Genomic DNA, 24,850 nt, shown 5'->3' on the forward strand with positions numbered 1-24,850 from the left:
CGCGTTGCTTCGTACTGGGCAGATTGACTGCTCTAGCCATGGGTGCTGAGTTGCGGCAGCTGCGGCTGCAACAGAAGCGGCGGTTGGTCCAGGAGCGGATCCGGGAGTTCCCCGATTTTCCCACGGCGGGGGTGCTTTTTCGGTAAGCGGGACGGGGTAGCGGCCACTTTGGGCTATACGTGATGCCGCGGTCTTGTTCTCCTGAGCATGTGCAGAGGGCAGTCCTTCCCCCTCCCTTGGGGAAGCGCTCCTATTGCCAGTGAGCTACTACAAGCTCCCGGCGACTGGGGAGAGGGAAATGCACTCTGCCCATGCTCCGAAGTACACTTTTTTCCGACCCTAAACTTCTTCCCTTTGGTTGTTGAATGCCCCTGATTTAAGAAGCTCCAGGGCTCAGATTAAGGCGGTGCTCGAAGTAGGGGGGGGGTCGACTTCTAAAAACATCCCTTTATTTATTATTACGCCCTCCATGCGCCTGGTTGTTGTTTAGTCGTGTCCGACTCTTCGTGACCCCATGGACCATAGCACGCCAGGCACTCCTGTCTTGCACTGCCTCCCGCAGTTTGGTCAAACTCATGTTCGTAGCTTCAAGAACACTGTCCAACCATCTTGTCCTCTGTCGTCCCCTTCTCCTAGTGCCCTCAATCTTTCCCAACATCAGGGTCTTTTCCAGGGAGTCTTCTCTTCTCATGAGGTGGCCAAAGTATTGGAGCCTCAGCTTCACGATCTGTCCTTCCAGGGAGCACTCAGGGCTGATTTCCTGAAGAATGGATAGGTTTGATCTTCTTGCAGTCCATGGGACTCTCAAGAGTCTCCTCCAGCACCATAATTCAAAAGCATCAATTCTTCGGCGATCAGCCTTCTTTATGGTCCAGCTCTCACTTCCATACATCACTAAACCATAGCTTTAACTATACGGACCTTTGTCGGCAAGGTGATGTCTCTGCTTTTTAAGATGCTGTCTAGGTTTGTGCGCCTGGTACTCTCCAAAGTACCAGCAGTACAGGTCTCTAGAGGAGCTTGCAGTCCAGAAGCATAATCTAATCAGTTATGTGTACAGTTGCTACATGATTTGCCCCAGGACTGCAGAGATGAAAGGAGGCCCATGCTGGTTTCTGCCCTCGATCAGGGGGACAAAGGAGAACCAGGAGGCTGTGCTTCTGCCCTCTCAGCAAGTATGGGCATCCACAGGGGAAGGTGGGTGGGAAACTCCCTGATTCCACAGTCAGTTCCTAGCATTCGTGGAACCTGAGATATGAGACAAAATGTGTATCCATGATTCTTCTCATTTTGGGGCCTGTTGTTTCCTCCTTTCAGTGTTTTACTTTGCCCCAGTGAAAAGTTCCTCCTGAGGGCCATGCCCCAAAGAGCGCCATAGAAAGTGGGTCAGGGGACGAGGCTGAAGTGATACCTAGCTTTTTGATTTAGCCTAGAGGAAGTGGGAGAATAAGGAAAATACACAAGAGGCTGGATACTCGTTTGCTTTAACTTCACTTATAAATAGCTCCAACGCTGGATCCCAAATATTTTTCTTCTGTAGGATTAATTCCCACTCACAAAGAATTTTTTTTTAACAAGTGCTTCTTTCTCTCCATAGAGATATCACCCCCCTCTTAAAGGACCCGGTTGCCTTTGCAGCTGCAATTGACCTCCTGGAAGCTCACGTCAAGGCCTCACATCCCCAGGTTGAGTACATTGCAGGTGAGTCAGGGACCAGTTTGTCTTTAAAGCTCTGGAGGGCACCAGGTTGGGGAAGGCTGTCTGTCCTTGAGAGAGTCGGTGGGTCTTGAGGCCATGAATGCCCTGTCTACAAACATGCTGCATCCTGACAACAAATCTTCCCCCCTTGACTCCTCTGGGTTCTCTGTGCATGCTCAGATGCACTCTTCGCCAAGGCTGAGCCAATGAAACCAGACAGTACTCCCTTTAAATGACAAAGAACTTGGCATATGCCCCACTTAAGCCTCCTCTGAATGGCCTTGCAAACAGCAGGAGTGCTAAACCTGTGCCTGGAATGTTCCTTTGTCAAGCAGAATAGTTCTTTCTAGACTTTCTTCCCCCCCCCCGCAAGTAGAAAGTTAGCAGACCACTGCATAGAGGAGCATTTTGTCATGTGAATGTGCCCCCCCCCCCCCGGTGCAGTGTGAAGTCCGAAGCCAGGTTTACAATCTCATCTTCCTGTCAGCAAGTAGAACGCCTCACTGTGCCACAAGTCCAATGATGGAATACTGCTTTTAACTTGGAGGACTAAGTAAATAAGCTGCTGCTTGTTTGCTTCTGATTCTGACAGGTCTTGATTCCCGAGGATTCCTTTTTGGACCAGCTTTGGCACAAAGATTGAGAGTTGGATTTGTGCTAATACGGAAGAAGGGGAAGCTACCAGGTCCCACAGTGTCTGTTGCCTACGCTCTGGAATATGGTCAGGTATTGGTGGGTTTTTTCTAGGAGGTGGAGGTGGGGGCTAATCAAAGGATTTCAAATGCAGCTCTGGTGGAGGGGCTTCTAAAGATGGTCCAATGTTGATTTAGGCTGGCTCAGCAGGAGAATGGAAAGCCTTTTTTTAAAGTGTATTATAGTTTTTAATTTACAGCATTTGGACACCAAAGAATCTTAGAGCAGCTTAGCAAAGTCGCTCTAAGACAGTCTCTTCCCTCACGCTCACAATCTAAAAAGACATGACACACGAGGGGAAAGCTCAAACACAAATTCCCTTCCCCCCTTTTATATTTGCACTTTCAAAAACAGGAACAGTGAGCATACTTAACCCCCCTCCGCCTGCCCCACTTACGACTTCGTACCAAATACAGCATGTATCATATGACTTCCCTTCCACCCTTTTCCTGGTCCCTTTGCTTTTTTACTACTCCATGTAATCCACATCTTTTTAATCATCCGGTTATCTATTAAAAACTATTTCACCGCTACTGGATTTACTTGAGACCTGCTAAGCTATGTATTTGTTTATACTGGTTCTTAAAATATTCCAATGAACACTATCCATTCCTCCTCCTATTCCTTCTCTTCGTTTTCTCTATCCTGTTCATCAGAGTCTGTTCAGCATATTTAAACATTCTTTCCCTAACTGGGTACTATACTTGTTCTCCACCTTTGTGCCAATAATAAACTTTTGGTTTTTGGGGACTCTTGTTTTTTTGGGACCTCCGTTGTTACCATCTCCAAGAGGAAAATCTCAGGTGTTTTGGGGAAAGGTGTTTTTTTAATATATATTTTTAATTCTTTATAGTTGCCCAATATTCCTTACAAGACCACATGTGGAAAAGGGATCCTTCAATTTCATTACACTTCCAACATATACCCTTTTCTCTTTTTTTTTTACATTTTTGCCAATCTGGTGTGTGTTGAACACCATCTGTGGGTCATTTTCATATTTTCTTTTATCGCATAGCACACCATGAAATCCATAATCATTTCCCACAGCTTTTCACATAATTCATAATCAAGGTTGTGACCCACATCTTGCCATACACAAGTTCTTACGGTTCTTGGAAGTTACAACTGAGGCAAGTGGCGTTTCTGGCTGCCGTTTGCTTGATAAAAAGCAGCCCCGCCCCTGAAATCCTCTTCCCACCCCAATCCCCATCACATCCAGGAGCAGAGCCGACAGCATCCATGCCACAGACTTGCCGGCGGTTGAGTGCTTTCTTGCCAATGCCAGGCAGTTCCGGCCCACATTCTGGGGTGAAAAGCCCCACTCCAGGATTACTGCCATAACATGCCAGTGGCAGCTCATTCAGCAAGCCTAAAGCCCACCCTTCTTTCGCATCCCACAGGCAGAGCTCGAAGTTCAAAACGACGCAGTGAACCCCGGTCAGAATGTGATCTTGATCGACGACCTGCTTGCCACAGGAGGTGAGAACTGGGCAGGTGCTGAGGCTGTTGGGTACAGGACTGGCAGTCGGGGGTCCTCTCCAGTTCTGCAGACACCCGAATGGAAGATGAAGCCCCTGCTGGCTTAGCCCAAAGGAAGACTTGCCATGTTCCTCTTTATTCCTGATCTCTTGCCTGCCCAGGACCCCGTGGATTCATTGTGCGTGCTGGTCAGAACTGGGTGACATGCCAGGCTTTGCTTGCTCAAGGAAATGGGCACAGCAGCCATGCTTTTCCTCCTTAATCTCGTGTGTGCAACATGATAGCTCGGCACCCGAGAGTGGAACAAGTCTGCAATCTCCATGCTAGACTCAACATGTAAGCAGATCTCACAGCTAGAACATTATCCAGCCTCATTTTCCTGCCTTTTTGTTTTAGTTTCCTCCTCAAACGTTGCCTGGCCGCCACTGCCGCTTCTCAACTTGTGTCACATTTTTCCTTGATGAGGAATTCTGGAGAACTTGGAAGCTTGCCCCATTTTTTTTTACTTGGTCCTAATAATTACCCAATTGCAAACGAATGGCGTAATGTTGGCCCACTTGGGTTTAAAAATGGGATTTAATGTATTGGTGGAGGATAAGGCTACCCCTTATCCTACCCCCCACGCTGTTAAAGGCAGCATGCACTGAGTGCCAGTTGCCTGGAGTCACAAGTTGGGGGACATATTCCCATAGCTGTCTGGTTGGCTATGGAGGGAACAGGATGTGGGCTCCAGCTGTGGGTTCTTCTCATGTCACAATCAACGGTAGCTGAACAGTGCAGGTTTTTCTTCTGCATGAGTAACACCCCCGTCTCTCATCTAGGGACCATGCAAGCTGCCTGTGAGCTGATGAAGAAGCTGGGGGCTAATATCCTGGAGTGTGTGGTGCTTATAGAGTTAAAGTCCCTTAAAGGGGAAGAAGCCATCAAGCCAAACTCCATCTACTCGCTGCTGCAGTATGACTGATGCCCAGGAGCGACCGCCTGCCTCAAGCCTTGTTTCAGTTGAGATGGCCTTGCCGTCTTCCTCTGCCAAACAATTCCTGGCTTTGCATTGTTGCCTGCAAGCTCTCTTTCCTTTTTTTCTTAAAGTGACCCTTGCTCCCATCAAGTTGGTGTCATCCTGGACTTTGCTTTGTAAGTGAAGGGTTAATTAAGTACCATGGGAGAGGCTTTTATTATTATTAAAAGAACCAAATGAAGCTTGGGTTTTTCTATAAGGCTATCTCCTTGTAAGCAGTCTTGGACTTACCAGATTGGGAAGGGGGTGACTCGCTCACCAGAACCCAGGCCTAGAGGCTTCCCAGAGTCAGCCTTTTCAAAACAAAAGTCACTTACACCTTTTAGAAACAAAATAAAAAAATTCTTTCAGTAGCACCTTAAAGACCAACTAAGTTTTTATTTTGGTATGAGCTTTCGTGTGCATGCACACTTCATCAGATACACTGAAACCTTTTAGAAAGCAAGAGATTGTTATTCCTCTATGCCAGTGATGGCGAACCCCTCACTGCTGGCACATGCCCCATTGGCCCATTCGCGCTGTTGTTGCTTTCCCCCCACCCGGATCCTTTTGTTGTTGTTGTTGCTGCTGGTAACTAGAGATTGGTTTTTTAACCCTTTCTGTGCTTTTTCTGGCGCTTTGGCAGACTCTGATTGGGTGCAACAGTGTTCGTTTTTTAACCCGTTTGCTGGGTTTTTTTGGGCGCCTTGGTAGACTATGTTGGTGCTGCATGTTAGTTGCAGCAAAGGTATTGTCATTTATTTCTGTTCTCTTTCCCTCCCAAAAAAAGCAAAGCAACTTTTGCACACACCCCCCCAAAAAAACCTCCAAAACTTTGGTCAGCAGCTCCCTCCAAAAAGCTCAACAACTCTGGGCACTTTGTGATAAATCAAGGGTTTTTTGTTAGGTTAGATTAAATAGTTAGTTTTTTGTTTATTAAATACAGTTATATATTACAATTATACATTTTTTGTTATTTAAACTATAAATATCATGAAAATATGGGTTTTTTTCTCAAAGTAACACACCACGCGAGTTATGCTCGGGTTTTTGGCGAATTTTGACACACCAAGCTCAAAAGATTGCCCATCACTGCTCTATGCTAATGGGGGTGGGGAGAGAACAGGGAGAGCCAGCCTGGTGTCCTCGAAACATTTTGGACTGCAGTTCCCATCAGCCTCAGTGAGCACACATGATGGAAGTTGTAGTCCTTGCAAAAGCTTGAATGGCATCAGTCTTGGTTTCTAAAAGCCACCTAATGCCACCTAATCCATACCAGCATATTATGGCCATCCTCTTAGAACACTTTGGACGAGCTGCACCATGAGCATTTCCCCCGATAGCTATGGCTTGGGGTTATGCACAGGTCTGTCTTTTGGCACTGGAATGGAAAAGTACTTCTGTGCTGTACCAGATTCAAAAAGGCTTGTAAAAAAAAAAAGGTGTCCCTTTCACATAGTGTACAGTTGAGGAAGAGAACCAGGTAGTAAAAGCACCAGTGACTTAAAGCCATCCAGTCATACAGTGTAAGCCCTACTCAGACATGACTTAGGTCTATTAATGTCATTGGGTCTACTCTAAGTAAAACATAGTGGATACAGCCCAGTCTTAACCCCTTCCTTCCCCCGCCCCCTTGACACTCTTCAAAATGACTCTCCTGGCCCAAATCATTTATGTTATCAGCATTGAGAAGTATACAAAATGCCTCTGCTTATGTTTACTTTAAAGTTAAAAATTATACTCTAATCACCCTAGAACTTCTCTCATGCCAGCACCTTAACAAAAAACCAAACCCAACTCCGAAAAGAATGAGAAGTTTTATTTGCATAATTAACAACAATGCCATTTTTTTCTAGCTGGGTCTCCAGTTTTGCCATCAAAATATATTGTGCAGACTCACCCACGCCCCTTTTCTGGTGTGGATTCTTCTGTTTGCTGTGGGTTTGGGGTCGTTTGGTTTTGTTGCATCCCGCTTTCTCTTTGTTTTCATGCCGATTTCTAAAATGTTATTGCAAGGTTGCCCTAACTACTAAAAACGGCATCAAGATCATTTCAGTAAAAGGCAGTAGTAGCTACTGGGGTTCCTCAGCTGTTACTGAACCCCAGCTCCCATCAGCCTCAGTTAGCACGGCTGGTGTTCAGGGGTGATAGGAGTCGGTAGTTCAGCGACAGTGGCTCGAGGGCCTCAAATTAGCTACCCCTTAAGCTTGCAAGTGACAAAAGTTCCACAAGCAGAGTCATTTAAGGTATTTGTGAATAGGGGATTTATTCTGCTTCCTGTGGCCACAGAACAGATAATCCAGTGCTGCCACTGATGGTTTTGGAGTCAGTACAGAATAGCTCTAGTGCTGCTGCAAAACTCAGTGCTAAGAGGCAGATGCGGGCCAGGGACCTCAATGGATTGCCTAACAGGGTGAACGATAGTTAATTCAATAGGGAAATAAGTCACAACAGTAGTTTGCACAGCAGCTGTCTCAGCATCTGCTAAAGGGAAGAGCCCCCCCCAAAAAAAGGGAAGTGGAAAAGATGAGGTCACATGCAGCCACAAGGAAGTCCCTTTACTGGCAGCTAGATTCCCTGGTTCCATATGTGAGATTGTAGAGCCATACAATGGGCTGGGCCAGCTTTTCCCAACCTCGGGGCCCCAGGTGGCTGGACTACAAGTCCCATAATCCTTAACCAGCCAGGAGCTGTAAGTCCAACATCTGGGGAAAAGTTGAGACAGGGTGCTCTAGGGCAGGCATCCCCAAACTGCGGCCCTCCAGATGTTTGGCCTACAACTCCCATGATCCCTAGCTAACAGGACCAGCGGTTGGGGAAGATGGGAATTGTAGTCCAAAACATCAGGAGGGCCAAAGTTTGGGGATGCCTGCTCTAGGGCATGCAAAGTCAAGTCACAACCACACCATACATTACAAGCACATGACACCCCCCCCCCGGAAGATCCTGGGAACTGTAGTTTTCTACTCAGCTAGAACCCCTGCACCCGTAACAAACTACAGTTCCCAGCATTCTTTGGGGCAAGTCTAGTACGTCAAATGTATGGTGGACCTGTGACCTTAGGCTCAAGCGAAGTTGCAGAAATCCACCACCACTGCATGCTGCTCTTGGGTCAATCCCCTTTTACTGAAGCTAAGAGACAAAAATGTCAACTAAATGGCTTGGTCAGTTAAAAATCACTTGTTTTAAGCTCCTCCTTAAACTAAGGTTCATATATGAGTTATGTTTCACAACCAATTTTTATTTTAAGTACTTTTTATGTCCTCTATCTGCCAAGTTTTGGAGGAAATGAAACTCCCTTTGTGGAAAAGGTAGCTCCCACCTGTTCCTGCCAGATCAGGGAATGGAAATGCTAGTCATGAAAGGAATAATGGCTTTGTGGTCCTGCAGCGTCATTCTCTATGCCTGATCAGCTAATCCGGCAAGTGGGAAAGCAGTGCTGACAAAGAACTTTTTAAATGCATGAAGGTGGAAAGTTTGGTACTTGGCTGTGATACCCCAATCAAACTGAATTTCCTTGTTTGTATGTGCTGCCCTCTTGTGGCCTTACAGAAGCATAACAGCTACACAGGCACCAGGGTGGCATTTAGAAGGAAGGAAGGAGAGCTGCCATATCCTCTTAATTCTGAAAAGGCCACAATATTCACATTTTGCTCACATTCATGCATCAGCTGCAAGGAGAGAAAACGACACACACGTCTCTGGCCTTCGGGGTCCTTTCCCAAGAGAGATTGTGCCAACGGGCACACATTGATTCCGCTGAGCCTAAGGCATGATCTCCCCACATCCTGCAGCATAGATTAGAGCTTTTCCTCTTCCTTTGCCCTTGCGGCCAGTCTCTCCGTGACAATGTTGAGGTCCACGCTTTTGTCCAGCTTGATGTACGTTTCTTGCCGGATGGGGAGAATGCTCACCCAGTCAGGCAGCAGCTCTGAGAGGAGACGAAGGTGCTTTTCTGTCTCTCCTGCAGGGACAGAAGAAGAGTTTCAGACAGAGCGCTGGGCCATCTGATTGTTTTCCCACTTAACAGCTTCTGTTAAGTGAGAACAGAAAGCCCCTGTCTATCATAGGGATACCCACTACTATAAATGACTCCGTGGTTAAATCACCACTGAAAACATGGCAGGGAAAGGACTCTTTGCATGCAGAAGGTTGCACAATTTCCTCTTAACAACTCCACTTAAAAAGATATGCAGCTTTTCTTGGTTAGAGGGCACATTCCCAGGGCTCTGTGTGTAATAAGTCGGGAGTCACATGCTGGCAGAGGGTGGTGCCAGGAACAAAAAAGAAAGTTGTCTAGACTAGCGATCGCCCTGCTTCAGATTAGAATTGTCTATCCTAGGCAGACCTACCTAGCCCAACTGGGTTTGATCGGGTTACCCTCAAGTAAGTATACAGATGACTTTTTTGTGTGTAAACACAACAGACCAATTCAGCCACTGTTGCAGTGGAAGCTGCTCTTTTCCGATTGTGTGCTACACACACCTATAAGGTGTTTGTTGTTACACAGCTGGGAGGAAAACAACTTCACCCCAAGCCATGCAACCAGCAAAGCATTGCTTTGTAAGTCAAGTATTTAAAGATCAATTAAGCTGAAACTTTGATCTCGAACTTGCCTCCCACAGGAGGCAGTGATGGCCAGCAACTGGGATGACCCAACAGACCACTTCCTATGCTCCTCAAATACAGCCTGTTCTAGTTGTTCTGAAACTTCATAGACAGACAGGACACACTTTTTTAAATGGCTGGGGGAAATTAGAAAATAAACAGGAAGGAACAAACCCTGATGGGGTGGAAGAATGGAGCAGATTCAGGTGTTGGGAGCCGACTAAAATGAGGCATGATGGGAACTATAGTTCAGCAACATCCGAGGGGCACAGCTTCCCCATCTCTGCCTGGAGACAACGCATCACACACAACACCCTTCTCCCCCTTTCAAAGCTCGGCAGGTGGGCCCACTTCCTCCCCTTACCAAACGTCATGAGGGACCGGTAGCTGGCCATCATCCGCTGGCACGCCAACTCCATGGGCAGCGCCTGCTTCTTCTCCGCCACAAAGACGTTGCGCAGGACCCGCGCCATCTCCGGCAGGTGTGACAGCATGTCCAGGCGCCGCTCCTGCTGCGGGTTCCGCACCATCAGCGCCTGCAGCTTTTGAACTTCCTTGGCTCTGACCTGAGAGAGGGAAAGGGAGAGAGGGGGCGGTGGCATCAGAAGGGACTGAACCTGGTAGCTTCTGCGTGCAAAGTGGATGCTCTGCTGGAACTGAGCTAAGCATCCTTTAGAATTCTAAGTGTGCATCTTGTCTGCGGCAAGAAAAGCGAGTGGGTTGGGCAGGGCAGGGCAAAGGGTGTTGCAAGAAGAACAAGGAGTGAGTCTGTGTGAGAAGGGGAAGAATATAAGAAGCAGGATCAGGCCATCTAGCCCAGCATCCTGTTCTCCGAGTGGCCAACTGGATGCCCCCAATGGGAATCCCATAAGCAGGGCCCAAGCACAAGGGCACTCTCCCCTCTTGCAGTTTCCAGCAACTTGCGCTCAAAGGTGCCAGGGTTGACCGAGCACTTGTAAACCACCCTAATACTAAAATAAAATTTAAAAAATAAAATAAAAATAAGAGTAATAGTAATGATGCATGAGGTGGAGCAGGTCAGTGGCCCTGCCCCATCTGCAAAACCCCTTTCTGACTTTGAATGTTGGGACCCGGAGTTCCTTACTATATAAACCAAGAACAAAGGAGACCCACATCCCACAAGCCTGAAGCCTGCCTGGTGAGGAGGCGGCAAGACACTCACCCTCTCCAACAAGGACTGTGACACCCCTTTCAGGCTGCTGGGGGTGCCAGCCGGAGCTGGCGGGGGTGGCCGAGGGGACTCTGGCACAGTGGGGCTGGTTTCGGCAGTCCTCAGAGCCAGATTGGCCAATGCCTTCTCCATCTATTGTGTGGCAGAAAGAGAGAGCAGGTGGGGCAGCCATCAGTAGCTTTTCCTCACATGGCAAGCAAAGGAGTCTTGTGTAGCTGAAAAGCAGTTGCGATGTCAGGCGTAACAGTAAACTGATACGCCCCTGAACAATTTCTTGTCCCCACCATGCACAAACAGCCCATTCAACTGAGATGTAGGTGGTTGAGGCAGCAGACAGGACCTGTCACTCCCTCTTCACCAGCACAGTAATCAACAACCAAATTTATCTAGCTACAGGCTTTCCTTTTCTAGTACCAAATCCCGAATTTTAGACCCCTCCCTTTTTAAAAAAAAAAGGGGGGAGGAGGAAAGAAAACTGCTAGGAACTGTCATTAAGGCCAAATTAAATCAAGTCCAAAGAAAAAATGGCCAATTTTTGACTGCAGGGAAAGAGTCAATAGTCACACAAGGAGGCAGACCCATCACAATTGTTCATACTTTGATGGTCAAGATAAATAATAAATCATAATAAATTCAAGGTATCAGTACAAATATTATAAAACATTCCATACAAATTTAGTGCACAGAAACTCAAAAGTATTTGCATACAAAGCCCTACATTGCACTTTCCTCAATATGAAGCATCTCCTATCCCAAGATTGGCAAGTGAGGGTTCAGTTGTGCCATCACTGGGGCATACCCTATGACAGGGCCTTTTCGGTGGTGGCTCCCCATTTGTGGAATTTCCTTCTTAGTGATAGGATACAAGCGTTCCATCTGATGGCTGAAAGACGCTGCTCCTGGCAACCTTGAGAGATCACTGGCTAACTGTTTGTAAGAAGGCTTTTTAAAATGTTTGGTGTTATTGGCAGGTTTGCTGCCCTGGGGGCTCCTTTGCAAGGAAGAACAGGATATAAAATGGAAATAATAGCTAAGTTGAAGAGTTCCACCCACACACCCTTCCTCCACCCACACTCAGAGGGCCTTCTCCTTTGGCCAGCTTTACCTTGGGAGTCATCAGGCTGCGAGCCTTGGCCAGAACCTCTTGAGCAGTCGTGATTTTGTCCACCTGCGGGGGCTGAGGCACCTCCGCAGGGACGATGTCGGGCACTTCGTCAACATTGAACCGGGGATGCCACCTTGTCAGTTTGTCTTCCGGCACCACCATTGGAGGGTTGAGAGACGCCAAGAAAGCCTGCAGGGAGTTAGCACAGGGGAGGTGATGACTGACTATGCCTGATATAGCACCCTGGCCAGCAACTGCCAAGGCATAAGCAGGGTTTTCCAAACTTGAGTCTCCAGCTGCTTTTGGACTACAACTCCCATCAGGAGCAGCAGTTAGGGATGATGAGAACTGTAACCCAAAAACAGCTGGAGACCCAAGTTTGGGAAACCCAGATGTAAAAGCAACCCTGCATAGGAAGTATTTTATCATTTATGTGGCAAGGCAAGAACGAGCCACGGTGGAGGGAGGAGATAAGACTGCTGAGAGGGGGAAGCGGCAGATGAAGACCTGACAAGATGATAGTGCCCCCATATTCAATTCAAAACAAGAACGATACTAAACCATAAAATAAAATTGTATTTTTTCCAAGATCACCCGAAGCTTGCTTGCTTGCATGCAGAAATGTGTGTGCATATTATGTCATGTGCAACCCATGAGAGAATCTGCTTTCTTCACATTCTTTTTGTCTACACTAGCAGACCTTAGTTGTCCCTCTGGTTTAGGTGGGGCCAAGTAATAAGGAGAGAACAGGAAAACTGGGGAAGACTGCAGATAGTCAGGTAAGATGCCTGAAAGTTCTGATTCTTTGGTGCTTTATTTTTTAACCGTCAAATTCTTCCCCAAGCTTCCTCATGTTTTCCTGGTGCATGTGCTTAGTCTGCTTACTGGGTAAATCCAGCCTGTTTTTTTGGGGGGGGGAGAAGAGACTCACCTTGTGGTGCCCCTTTACGATGTTAATCAAGCTCCTGCCAAATATTTTCCGACGTTCCATCAGGTGTGATGCCGACAGCTTCTCTCCTGAAACAAAAAAATGAAGGGTGATGGGCCAAATCTCCCTCTGAAACTGCTGTTCCCTTCTACCTGCCAGTTCAGGGATGGGAAACCTTTTGTGAGTGGGGGGGGGGGGAGAGATGCCACTGGTGGGCGGGGCCAGAAGCAAAAGTGGGCGGAGCAACTAATGTAAAATGTAACATAGGCTGGCGTTTACACATTCCTCTCTCCATCCTCCTCCCAAGGCAAGCAAAGAGGTGCCACTGTCAGGAACAAACAGCCCAAAGAGACTCCCAAGGGCCAGAACCAGGGGCCTGGAGGGCCACATCTGGTCCCCGGGACCAAGGTACCTTACTGTAATGGCACACACACGGGTGGTTCTTTGGCAACCCAGCACAAATGTCTTCAAGTTTGGTCTTTAGTACATTTCAAAGGGTGTGGCAGGAAATGTACAATGAAGTGTACCTGCCCACTTTTCTTTTGCGAATGCCGCACGGGACCCACCTGCCTCTAGCACGGGTTCGATCGTCAGCTGGTAGTCTCCTCTCCTCTGGCCGGGGGTACCAAAGGTGGGAATGTTCTTCTCCTGGCGCATGATGTACGAAGCCGGATACACAGCTTTGATCTGACCCAGGTTCCGTTCTTCAAATTGCCTGAAGACAGGCAGGGAGAATATCAGCGCCCAAGATCTTGCACGCAATCAGAAGTTTATAAATGATCAGATAAATACAGTACTGTAGAACTTAATCAACCCCTTCTGGGAGTGAACATCCCACTAATATGGTGGCATCCTCAAAATGATGACCAGGACACAGTCTTGAGGTTCTTGGGTCTGGCAGACAGATAGAAACTGGCACGCGAAGTAAGTTTGCACCCGTACTATTGTCGTCATCTCAAGGCGACGTACCATTAAAACCAGCAAACAAAAAACATTTTAGACACACACAAAAACAGCAGATAAATTTAAAACAAGATGAAAACCGTCCAAAATAAACAGTGATGGCAAATACCCATTGGTCCAGCTGGGAAAGGCTGATGGAACAAAAAACGATAAGAGTTGGAAGGGAGCCCAAGGGTCATCTAGTCCAACCCCCTGCAATGCAGGAATCAGAACTAACATGTCTTCGGTTGTTCTCAGAAAGCGCAGACAGAGGGAGCCTGCTAAATCTCAACAGGAATGCTATTCCACGGAACAGGGGCAGCCACACTAAAAGCCCCACTCCAAGCTGCTATGGGACAAACCTCTGAGATCTTGGGGACTTGCAGGAGAAATTTACCTGCAAACCAAGCAAGCTGCTGGGTGTATAAGGGAGAAGGCAGTCTCTCTCTCAAGTAACCTGATCCTGAGCTGTATAGGGCCTTGTGCGTTAGTACCAACACCATGAAGACTAAAAGCTTGAAGGAAAAGTAGTCAAGAGCATCCACCTAGCCCAGCACTTTTGTATCTCCAGCCAGAAGTCTTCAAGCATAAGAAAGAGGTATTCTGACTCTAGCTGCGGAGGTTCCAACACCATTTATCACTACCAAGAGCTCTCAAGACCTGTTACCCAGCTTCCATGATTTTATCTAGTCAAGGGAATGGGAAACCTTTGCGGAGTTGGGGGGTGGGCAGTGGTAGACAGGGTCGGGGCAAAAGTGAGCCGGGCAACAGCTGCGACTCTTGACTTTGAGCAGCAGGGGGCAGTCCAACCTCCTCACCCAAAGCCAGAGGCTTCTACAGCCCCTCTCATCCATTCCAGCAACCAAGCAGCATGACCACAGTTTAATGGGTCCTCAAAGCACTCTGGGCACAGAGCGGGTTTGGCGAGGGTGTGCTGCATTGAAAGAGTACTGAGGGCCAACCAGAGGTGTCTGGAGCTGATGGCAACACCCTGGGCGCTGAACTTCTTTGGTTCACCACTCATTGCACGAAGTACTCTTGCTTTCTGCTCAGGGAAGGCCATCCATTTTATTGCATGCGAAGTAATTAACATCAGAAAAAAACCACCAGCCCAGAAGGGAATTCTGGTCTACCACTGTGTTACAAAGGCTGCTCTAATCTTCACTCTGTTATTACCAATTGGCATCCTGGACAGAATTATTAGCTTGGCAGGTGGAGAGACAATCACTCTCTCTGCCTCTCCGGACTGACTGCTCACAGGCGATTGTCTCCCACGCTCACTGCCCACCCCCAGGAGAAAGGGTGAGCTCACCTGCGCATCATGTCCTGGATGCCTTGCTTGACCTTGGCAAAGGTCACCGTCTCCGAGCGGTTGAAGAGCATCCCCACAATGGTGTCCATGCTGCGGAACATCTCGGCCAGCACCTTGTACTTGTAAGGCAGCGCGAGTCCCGGGGGGACGTCCTGGGCAAGGTTGTGGAAGCGCTGGAAAGCTGGAGCCTTCGCACTGGTAAGATGGGGAGAATAAAATGATCAGGTGTGTCCGTCACACGACAGCACGATGTCACCTTTGCTCTCACACAGGTAGTTGTCTGCGGAGGTTTTGGATGATAGTTGCAAGCATTTAAGAGTAGCAAAACTATTTCAGATCTGCTATACAAGTTACTAAGGGGCACCTTTCTAGGGGTTCCAAAATATTTTTAAATCAATTTATTGGCTGAGCATTGCATTCCTAATTATTGACTGGGACATCCAACCATCCTGCAGACTCAAATTGTAGGAGACGCCCAGCTCTGCTTAGGATTGGGCTGTTTGATGGCCTCAAACACGAGTGGTTCACTTGTCGCTGCCCAGATGTTGCACCAATCCCAGCCAACGAGGCCATTAATCTCCAGGGGAAATGGCAGTCACATCACAATTGGGGTGGGCACAAGCTGTGGGCACAAGCTAACCACCGCTAAACTCGATCAAACAATCCATCACTTTATTATGGCCAATGCCCAATAACCAGAAAGGAACTTTGTACAAATATGTAACGTACAAAACAAAATAGAAAACGATAGCAATCAAACTATTAGTTGTACTATAGAACACCAGGCATAGAAAACAAATTCATAAATTTGCTAAAATTAATCCCTGCAGAATTTTACATGCAGCAGCACAATATTACACATGAAGAAGAAAGATGGATGAGAACTGATATGCTAAAAGTAAAAAGGCATCAAATGCAAGCTGTTGCCCTGGGAATTTCCAAAAAAGGGGGGGGTTCAATACCCTAAGACCCCTGATCTAGAAAATCGCCATGTCCCCTCTCACCAGACACCTGGTTTCATCACCAAGGCCAACCACTCAGAAAGCTCTTCCCCTACCTGGTCTCTGCTGTTGGCTCAGGATTGCTTTCGCTCAGCTGGAGTTGAGGGAGGTTCCTCACTTTCTCCTTCTCAGCCTCTTTCCGCTTGCTGATTTTGGATTCCAGCAGCCGAGCCCGTTTTAATCTGCTCTTTATGTCACTGTCAGCCTCTGAGGAGCTGGCTGGCAAGGTGACTTTCTGTGCCAGGGCACGGATCTTCGCCAGACGACAGCTCAGCTCCGCCAACTTCTCCTTAGACATCACCTCCTGTTTGGAAGGAGAGAAATCTCAGCTGGGGAGATTCCTTCCTTATTCACATAGGGAAGGAAAGGGCAAGAACGACCTCTCTCTGCCAGAGACCCTGGAGAGGGACTGCCATTCAGAGTAGACAGCAGTGGCCTGAATAGACTAATAGTCTGGGCTGCTCTAAGGCAGCTTCCTATGTTCCTTTGTACAGGCAACCCTCCCTTTTGAAATCTAAATATCCAGCAGACAATCCTTTTAAGTAATCTCTACAGTTTTGTACTTGCCAGTGGCAAGCAGCAACCAGTGGCGAGGTAAGCAACTGAATGGCCTGTGAACATCAGACACCATCAGACTGCCAGCCCTCAATCACTACGGTTGCAATTCTTAAGCAAACTTAGCACAGCTCTGCAGCAGTGCTGCATTTTTTCTTAATTTCCCAGCTCTGAAGTAGTCAGTGTTAGAAACTGAGATATGAAAGCTAGGAGCTAAATAGCACCTTAAACCTAGGTTACAAGCGCAACAACAGAACGTCTAGGCACCCATTTTTTAAAAGAATACAAAGCTGAAAATGAATGAAGTGCAGCTAAAATATTATGTTCATTTTTCACAGGCGGGCAGGGGAAGGACTAGTCCAGGGGTCCCCAAACTAAGGCCCGGGGGCCGGGTGTGGCCCAATCGCTTTCTAAATCCGGCCCGCGGACAGTCCGGGAATCAGCATGTTTTTACATGAGTAGAATGTTTCCTTTTATTTAAAATGCATCTCTGGGTTATTTGTGGGGCATAGGAATTCGTTCATATTTATTTTCAAAATATAGTCCGGCCCCCCACAAGGTCTGAGGGACAGTGGACCGGCCCCCGGCTGCAAAAGTTTGCTGACCCCTGGTCTAGTCCTTCCCCTGCCCGCCCACTCACCCCCTAATATTCTTAAGAGGGTCTCTTCTCCAGTCTTCAGAGAGTAGCTGGTGATGGGGAGGCAGAAAAAGCTCCTCCTTTCCTTCCACTCTGCAGTTTTAATCTGAAATCAGAACTCAGAAACTGCTCGCACTAATAAAATTCCCTGTTGCAAAATGCACCCTAGAACAATGAGAGTTTTGAACACAGGCAGTAGTGCTGGGCCATTAGAATCTGGAGCCACTGAACCAGTCAATGTGTCTGCTAATGACAAAGGGTGCTGTGGCAGCTCAGAGGCTATCAGGTTTACTGAGCTGTGCAAGCTTCAGGAGGCAGCAGAATGCTATGTCAGATATTTAGAGATGGGTGGCCTATACAATCCAAAGGCCACCCCACCTTCCTCTCCAAGGCTCACCTTCTTTACCGGCACTACGCCAGGCTGCACTGTGGCCTCCAGCTGCAGACCTGGTGAAAGAGTCACATTGGCCAAATCCTTTGCCTTTTTATCCAGACTGGAGGGGCTGGGTAGCCCAAGGGCTGTGGGGGAAGCAAAGCCTGGGACCTGAAACAGAAGCACTTCAGTCAGAATTGGCAACACATCTCCCTTCAGAATACCAGTTGCTTAAGGGAGTTGAGTATGTAGCCTGGAGAAGAGAAGACTGAGAGTTGATATGATGGCCAGCTTCAAATATCTGAAGGGCTGTCACATGCAATAAGGAGCAGACTTGTTTTCTGCTGCTCCAGAGCATGGGACCCAAACCAATGGATTCAAATTACAACTGAACACAGTATTCCAAGTTTTCTAACCACATTGGGTTCTCACTGTAATATCTTACCTACAAACCCATATTCCCTCCTTGGTCAGTCCCCACCAATTCAAACCTTATTAATGCATGTGCTGCAAAGTCAGGGGGATTATTATTATTTACTCCCAATGTACAACACTTTACACATATTTTGCTCTGAGCCCCATTAACCCTTTTATTGCCCATTTCAGAAATATTCTTTTCCCCATTTTTGGGCACAGTGAATAACAAGGCCTCTACACTACAACAACTTAATAGCACCGCCATATTCAGGAGCAGTCTACCTCAACCATCCAAGACACTGCAGACAACCAACGTGGGAATGGCATGGCCATCTGCCGGGCTCAGGTCTGACCCCACAAGTCTCTTCCCTAGAAAGGTGCCTGCTGCCAGGTCGCCTCAGAGCTCACACCCGGGAAGGATCAAGAAAACCCGAAGGGGCGGGCCCATTCACACAACCCCGACTTCCACCCTTTCCCACTACACAACAAGGCTCTGGGCAACTAATCCGGATTAAAGACGCTCGAAGAGCACGCGGTCTTGCTTCCCCTCCTTTCGGGTCACTCACCGCCTCCCCTTTTTCCTCCGCAGGCATCACCAGCGTCCTCCGGGCGGTGCCCTTCGCATCAAGGCGGCGGCGGCGGCCTTGGGCAGAGACCGGCGTGAGCTCCGCCTCGGGCTCCGGCCTGCGCCTTTTCCTGCTGCTGCTGGTCAGCGAAGGCGGCGGGCAGCTGGAGCCGAGCGGGGTGCGAGGAGGCTCCAAGAGGCCCAGCCACGTCTCTTCCTCCTGCTGCTGCTGCTGCTGCTGCTTCTTCTCGGGCCTGCCGGCCTCCAGGGGCTCGGGGGCTCCATCAGCTTGTACTTTCCGGCGCTTGGCGCTCAAGCTGCCCGCCGCAGGGCCCTTCTTGTTCTGCGCGAAAAAATCGGTGACCCGGAGCTGCGCCATTGCGTCCACGCGGCCGCTTCTTCTCCCGATGGAACGTTCCGAGCCCGGCTTGCTGCTCAGCCTTGCGTCGGCGCAACAAAGTATCCGACTTTCGCGGGCTTGGCCTAAGCCCCGCCCCTTAACTCGCTTCCTTTCCCGCGCTGCAGCCGCGGACGAGCTCTTAAAGGCGCCGCGTAGCTTTTCCCGCCTCCCTTGTTTGCAGGCAATGGTCTTGGCCGGAGGCCGCCTTCAGACGGGGAAGCAGAACTAGGAAGGCGGCTCTTCTTTTTTTCTGTAGGTGTGCGGGGGAACCTGTAGGCCTCAGGCTGCTGTTGAACTACAACTCCCACCATCTCCGGCCATTGGCTATGCTAGCTGGGGCTGATGGGAATTGTAGTCCAAAACTCTGTCGGTTAGCAGGGAGGTGGGGTGAGCAAGCCGCAGCCTGCCATATCCTCTTGGACTACCACTCCCATGATCCTTCACCATTGATCTTGCTGGCTGGGGCCCATGGGAGTTGGAGTCCACCAAGCACCTCGAGGGCCACAGATGTCCCCCAGGGAAGCTAATTTAAGTACTGTACAGTACTTCCGTAGTTCTCTGTTTTTCTGCACTGAGAGAGGAGGAGGACTCGCTTTGAGGTTTGTTTGGGAGAGATCCAACTCTCTGTCCAGCAGTAACAATATTTCAATAAAGTAAAACCAGCTGTATAGATAGAGAAATATTGTACACCCTTAACGGGGAGTAAGCCTCCTTACTGGGGCTTACTTCTGAGCAGACCACCTGTCTAGAATGCTTACTCCCACTGGAACTTAACTCTCTGGTATGTTGAGGAATACAACCTTAAAAAAAGGTAAAGGGACCCCTGACCATTAGGTCCAGTCGTGACCGACTCTGGGGTTGCGCGCTCATCTCGCATTATTGGCCGAGGGAGCCGGCGTACAGCTTCCAGATCATGTGGCCAGCATGACAAAGCCGCTTCTGGCAAACCAGAGCAGCACATGGAAACGCCGTTTACCTTCCCGCTGTAGCGGTTCCTATTTATCTACTTGCATTTTGATGTGCTTTCGAACTGCTAGGTTGGCAGGAGCTGGGACCAAGCGACGGGAGCTCACCCCGTCACAGGGATTCGAACCGCCGACCTTCTGATCAGCAAGCCCTAGGCTCAGTGGTTTAATGACTTCAAAAATCATAGGGTAGTTACAGGTAGGTAGCCATGTTGGTCTGCCGTAGTCGAAACAAAATAAAAATATTCCTTCCAGTAACACCTTAGAGATGGTACTGGAAGGAAGGTGCTACTGGAAGGAAGGTGGTGCTACTGAAAGGGGAAAAAATTATTTTGTTTCAAAAACATAGGGGGCAGTCTTCCACAGAGTCTGACCATTGGTCCATCCAACTCACTATTATCTACACTATACTAACCTGCAGCAGCTGTCCAGAGAACTTCAAGTGGGATATTGTCAGCCCCACCTGGAGAAGCCAGAAATTGAACTTCTGACCTGCATAAAAAGCGTATGCCCTGTCACTATGCTTCAGTTCTTAGAAGGGAACTAAGACCAACTCATTGAGGAAGAGAGGCACACCAATGCCAGTTAGTCATGGTGGATCATGGGTAGATTGAACCTTCATATTCAGAGGCAGTAATTCCATAGAGTACAGTTAATCTATTTTTTACCGCTTTGGAAAAGACCCTGGTGTTGGGAAAGATTGGGGGCACAAGGAGAAGGGGATGACAGAGGACGAGATGGTTGGACAGTGTTCTCGAAGCCACCAACATGAGTCTGACCAAGCTGCGGGAGGCAGTGGAAGACAGGAGTGCCTGGCGTGCTCTGGTCCATGGGGTCATGAAGAGTCGGACACGACTAAATAACAACAAAGTAACGTATGGGAATGCAGTGACAACTGCAAAGTTGGCGCCTTGCCAGTGGTCAATCTGTGTCAGGTCCTTTAAGAAAGTGTGACATAATTGTCTGGGGAAGGATCAAGGAAGCCTTCTTGCATTAATTACTCCATTGGGATTTATTTCATAGATCAATGCCTGCCCAAGCCTTGGAAGATGCTTTATTGAACGTGACTCTTGGCCAGAAGCCAAGAAAGGAACAATGGCCGCAAAGGCAAGTTTTCCTGCTGACAAAATAAAAAAATTCCTTCAGTAGCACCTTAATTTTTTTTATTTTTTTATTTTATTTTATTTTATTTTTATTTTTTGCTTCGACTCAGACCAACACGGCTACCTACCTGTAACTTTCCTGCTGACAGAATTTGAATTCAATCTTGCAGCACCTGCAAGAGAGTTGGGAGGCAGCCTTGAAACAGGGAGCAATTGAAATTATTTTTAAGGCTGCTTGAGGGACTCCTTGAAAAGAGCAACCGGGAGGAAGGCACAAGACCCATGTGATCCCATTCTAGCCATCAGAGATACACATTTAGATTACAGCTGTTCCACATCCCAACAAATGGGATCTACTCCCAGGCCACATCTGGAGCACAGCTGCTTGTGTTTTACAGTACAAAACACAACATCTTTCCTCATAATTGATTACAAACTGCAAAAATATTTATCAGATCTGCAGGATTTATCAGATCTGCAGGATCATGCAGCCCAACCTGGTGCCCTCCAGGTGTTTTGAACCACAGCTTCCATCAGCCCCAGCCATCTCAGCCATGTTAACTGGAGATAATGGAAACTGTGGGCCAAGACATCTGAAGCGCACCAGGCTGGGAAAGGGTGCAGTAACACTTCACAAAATGCAAGGTGAAGCAGGCATTACTTAAGACCTTGTTCTCTCTCAGGTGGTAAACCTGTGTCTATCCAGGGATGGGGAACCTGCAGCCCTCCAGATTTTGCTCAACTGCAATAAACTCATAATCGCTAGCCATTGACAATGTTGACTGGGGCTGATGAGTCAAGAATGTACCACTTCAGACTGTACTGTATATGGAGGTTCAGGTGCTCAAATACTTTATGTCAAACCAGCAACTCATCTCTCCGCATAAGAAGCTAGCATGTCAGGCTTCCCCTTGGCATGCTAATTTTCTATGTGCAGGGATTATGCCTGCATTCTGGAGGGGTAATAGCTTAGTGATAAAGAAGGCCTTTCCCTATTTTGTCTTCGTGTGCAGTAAGTCTCTATGGTAGTTGCATTTCTGGCATCTGTAGGGTTGGGTAACTATTTATGGAAAAGGGCTCTACCAGAGAACTTTCCAGTCAAAGTAGACCAGGAATGGGCAGAAGAGAGAATAGTTGAAGAACTGTTGGCAACGAATTCTGTCCAGTTTTAATAACAAATTGGCACACCCTCCCCAAATGATGATACTGTTGAATTGAAATGAAATAAAAGAATTAATTCCAGTAGCACCTTAGAGATCAACTAAGTTTGTCATTGGCATGAGCTTTCGTGTGCATGCACACTTCTTCAACTAGGTCAGGCATCCCCAAACTTCGGCCCTCCAGATGTTTTGGACTACAATTCCCATCTTCCCTGACCACTGGTCCTGTTAGCTCGGGATCATGGGAGTTGTAGGCCAAAACATCTGGAGGGCCGCAGTTTGGGGATGCCTGAACTAGGTGATTTTTTTGTGCGGAACTCATTTGAGTTGGGACTCGTTTGATTACTGCCAGTCAAAGTCCTAAGTGCAGAACTCTTTCATTCTAAGTGCATACTTTTTGGACCATGCTCTGTCGGTGGCCGGATCTTGGGGTCCTAGTACAAAACAAATTGCTCTGTCTCATGAGAGTCCATTGGAGTAGTGCTGGATTTAGATTTAGAACAGATGGACAAAATATTCTGAGACTTGAAGTAAGGCAACTCCATGGGAACTCCCTTCTTAGGAGCCAAGGGAAAACTTATTGTCTGTGTTTTATGAAATACAGGTTTTGAGAAGTGTGTTTCTTTCTGCACAGGAACTCTCCTGTACCCTCAAGAAAGGAAACATAAGGCCCATTCAAGGTAAGCAGTACAATATATTAGACAGGTAATGTTTACATGGTTGCTACATAATGTAGGTGGCAGGTAGTTAGGGATAGGTGGCTTGTCTTATGTGCAAACAACTCCCCTCAGTGTAAATATTTAAGTGTCTGCAGAATCGGTACTTACACAGTGAAAGGCCTTGCCTTAACATGGGTTTAGCAGCAAAATGAAATAAGGGATGTTTTGAACCTGCATGCCAAACAGGAAACGACTGAGGAATCACAGCAAAGCAAGGGAAGCCCAGTTGATTCAGATGAAACAATGGGAAACAAGCAATCAAGGCAGACAGCTGAGCAATGTTTTTATTAGTCATGTTCAGGATGCAAGACCCAGTCGCTGTGCCAGGGAATCTGGGGAATGTCAAAAGCTTGTTATTTCCTGTTACAGCTGCGGCTTGCACACTGGGGATGGGCCTATCTGGGTGGGAGCAGAACAAACGAAAGGGGAATGAAAAGTGGAATCCTAAACTTGGTGGTTCCTTCCTCCTCCCTTAATCAGCAAATGCATAGAATCAGATAATAGGAAGGCATATCAAAGGTCATCTAGCACAGCCCCCTGGATCTGCTGCTGCAACATCCTTGATAGTGGCCATCCAGCCTCTGATTAAAAGCCTTTTATGAAATAGAGTCCACCACCTCCCAAGAAGGTATGCTGCACTAACACAGGAGGGTGGTGGGCCTATTTCAGGTCAAGGGTCAAATTCCTTTCTGGGAAACCTTCTGGGGGTCACCTGCCAACCATGGGCAGAGGCACAAGTGGGCAGAGCAATTGTATTTTATTTATTTTTTTACCAGAATGAATTATGCAGAGGTCTTGTGCAAGACACATTTCTTGTGCAAGTCTTAATCAAGCAAACATTACTCTTGCACAAGGCCACAGTATTAGAACTGGATATTTTCCCCACCCACCCCCCAAAAAGAGAAGTCCAAGCCTCCATTTTAACCATTGTGAAACATTATAACTAAGGCTGGTAACATTTGCTCTTGTGTACTTCCTGGATTTAGCAAGCTGCCTTATACCAAGTCAGAACATAGGTCCATCTAGTTCAGTATTATCTACACTGACTGGCAGTGGCCCTCCAGGCAGGGGGTGCTTTCAGCCCTAATTGGAGTTGCTGGGGACTGAATCTGGGACCTTTTGCTCTGCCACCGAGCTATGGCCCCCTTCCTCACGTACTACTTCCTGTGCAAACATGAGTATAGAAATACTTGTACAGTACTGTATAGGAATACTACATGTGTATAGGAATTCTTGGGTTGCCCAGAACGGAGGACAGGGGAGGAATGATTGTGGGCATCATTTTAAGTACCGCTCACTGATATGGATGGTAAGTGGTGGAATAGCAATTAATATCCACAACTGAGAAAATGGAAAAGTACAGAAGCTCATGTAACCAACACACACAGAGGAAGTTACAGGTAGGTAGCCGTGTTGGTCTGAGTCAAGGCAAAATAAAAAAATTCCTTCAATAGCACCTTAAAGACCAACTAAGTTTTTATTTTGGTATGAGCTTTCATGTGCATGCACACTTCTTCAGATATCTGAAGAAGTGTGCATGCACACGAAAGCTCATACCAAAATAAAAACTTAGTTGGTCTTTAAGGAGCTACTGAAGGAATTTTTTATTTTACACACAGAGGAGGAAGAGAGACATATCAATGGCTTTATAGTAGCAACCTTAGGCCCAACGATAGAGGCGAAGTAGAGGAAAGTTTTTCTCCCTCTCTTGTAACATTAGAATTTGTGGACACCCAATCAAGCTTGAATACTGGAGAATTCCAGACAGACAAAAGAAAAAAAAATGCAGCCCACAGTTAAGCTATGAGAGATGCTCCTGTATGGGGCAGTGATGGCTACCAACTTGGACAGCTTTCAGAGAGGATTAGACAAACTCATTGAGGTGGTAATTGCTACCAATGGCTACTAGCCATGATGGCTATGCTCTGCCTCCAAGGTCAGCAATGGAGCTTCTGAGAACCAGTTGCTGGGAACCAAACCCCAGAAGGGGAGGAGAGGGCT

General features: G+C 47.6%; 2 protein-coding genes across 3 annotated transcripts; one reads left to right on the forward strand and one right to left on the reverse strand.

Annotated features, from left to right (window-relative positions):
* Positions 1-34: 34 nt before the first annotated feature.
* On the forward strand, positions 35-5,244 carry APRT (adenine phosphoribosyltransferase). The gene is made up of 5 exons (XM_035117996.3): positions 35-142; positions 1,598-1,701; positions 2,291-2,424; positions 3,792-3,870; positions 4,692-5,244. The coding sequence occupies exons 1-5, from the start codon at positions 39-41 to the stop codon at positions 4,832-4,834; spliced, it is 564 nt and encodes a 187-aa protein (XP_034973887.2). The 5' UTR covers positions 35-38; the 3' UTR covers positions 4,835-5,244.
* A 1,421-nt stretch (positions 5,245-6,665) lies between these two features.
* On the reverse strand, positions 6,666-19,004 carry CDT1 (chromatin licensing and DNA replication factor 1). 2 transcript variants are annotated; one of them, XM_035118783.3, is made up of 10 exons: positions 18,504-19,004; positions 17,545-17,691; positions 16,012-16,259; positions 14,955-15,149; positions 13,267-13,415; positions 12,704-12,789; positions 11,773-11,961; positions 10,659-10,799; positions 9,840-10,041; positions 6,666-8,831 (listed from the first exon to the last, which is right to left on the reverse strand). In XM_035118783.3, the coding sequence occupies exons 1-10, from the start codon at positions 18,879-18,881 to the stop codon at positions 8,668-8,670; spliced, it is 1,899 nt and encodes a 632-aa protein (XP_034974674.3). In that variant the 5' UTR covers positions 18,882-19,004; the 3' UTR covers positions 6,666-8,667. The 2 variants fall into 2 exon arrangements, with proteins under 2 accessions (XP_034974674.3, XP_088527113.1); XM_088670987.1 differs by lacking the exon at positions 17,545-17,691.
* Between the last annotated feature and the right edge of the window lie 5,846 nt (positions 19,005-24,850).

The sequence above is a fragment of the Zootoca vivipara genome, chromosome 6 (assembly GCF_965207765.1).
Source record: "Zootoca vivipara chromosome 6, rZooViv2.hap1.1, whole genome shotgun sequence".
In the NCBI taxonomy this organism is placed as follows: Eukaryota; Metazoa; Chordata; class Lepidosauria; order Squamata; family Lacertidae; genus Zootoca; species Zootoca vivipara.

Excerpts from the sequence above, each read along its gene's own strand:
- APRT (XM_035117996.3), top strand. The coding sequence starts at position 39 with ATGGGTGCTGAGTTGCGGCAGCTGCGGCTGCAACAGAAGCGGCGGTTG. Across the intron at positions 143-1,597 it reads ACGGCGGGGGTGCTTTTTCG|AGATATCACCCCCCTCTTAA; the intron begins GTAAGCGGGACG and ends TTCTCTCCATAG. Across the intron at positions 1,702-2,290 it reads CCAGGTTGAGTACATTGCAG|GTCTTGATTCCCGAGGATTC; the intron begins GTGAGTCAGGGA and ends TGATTCTGACAG.
- CDT1 (XM_035118783.3), bottom strand. The coding sequence starts at position 18,881 with ATGGCGCAGCTCCGGGTCACCGATTTTTTCGCGCAGAACAAGAAGGGC. Across the intron at positions 17,692-18,503 it reads CGGAGGAAAAAGGGGAGGCG|GTCCCAGGCTTTGCTTCCCC; the intron begins GTGAGTGACCCG and ends CTTCTGTTTCAG. Across the intron at positions 10,042-10,658 it reads CACAGTCCTTGTTGGAGAGG|GTCAGAGCCAAGGAAGTTCA; the intron begins GTGAGTGTCTTG and ends TCCCTCTCTCAG.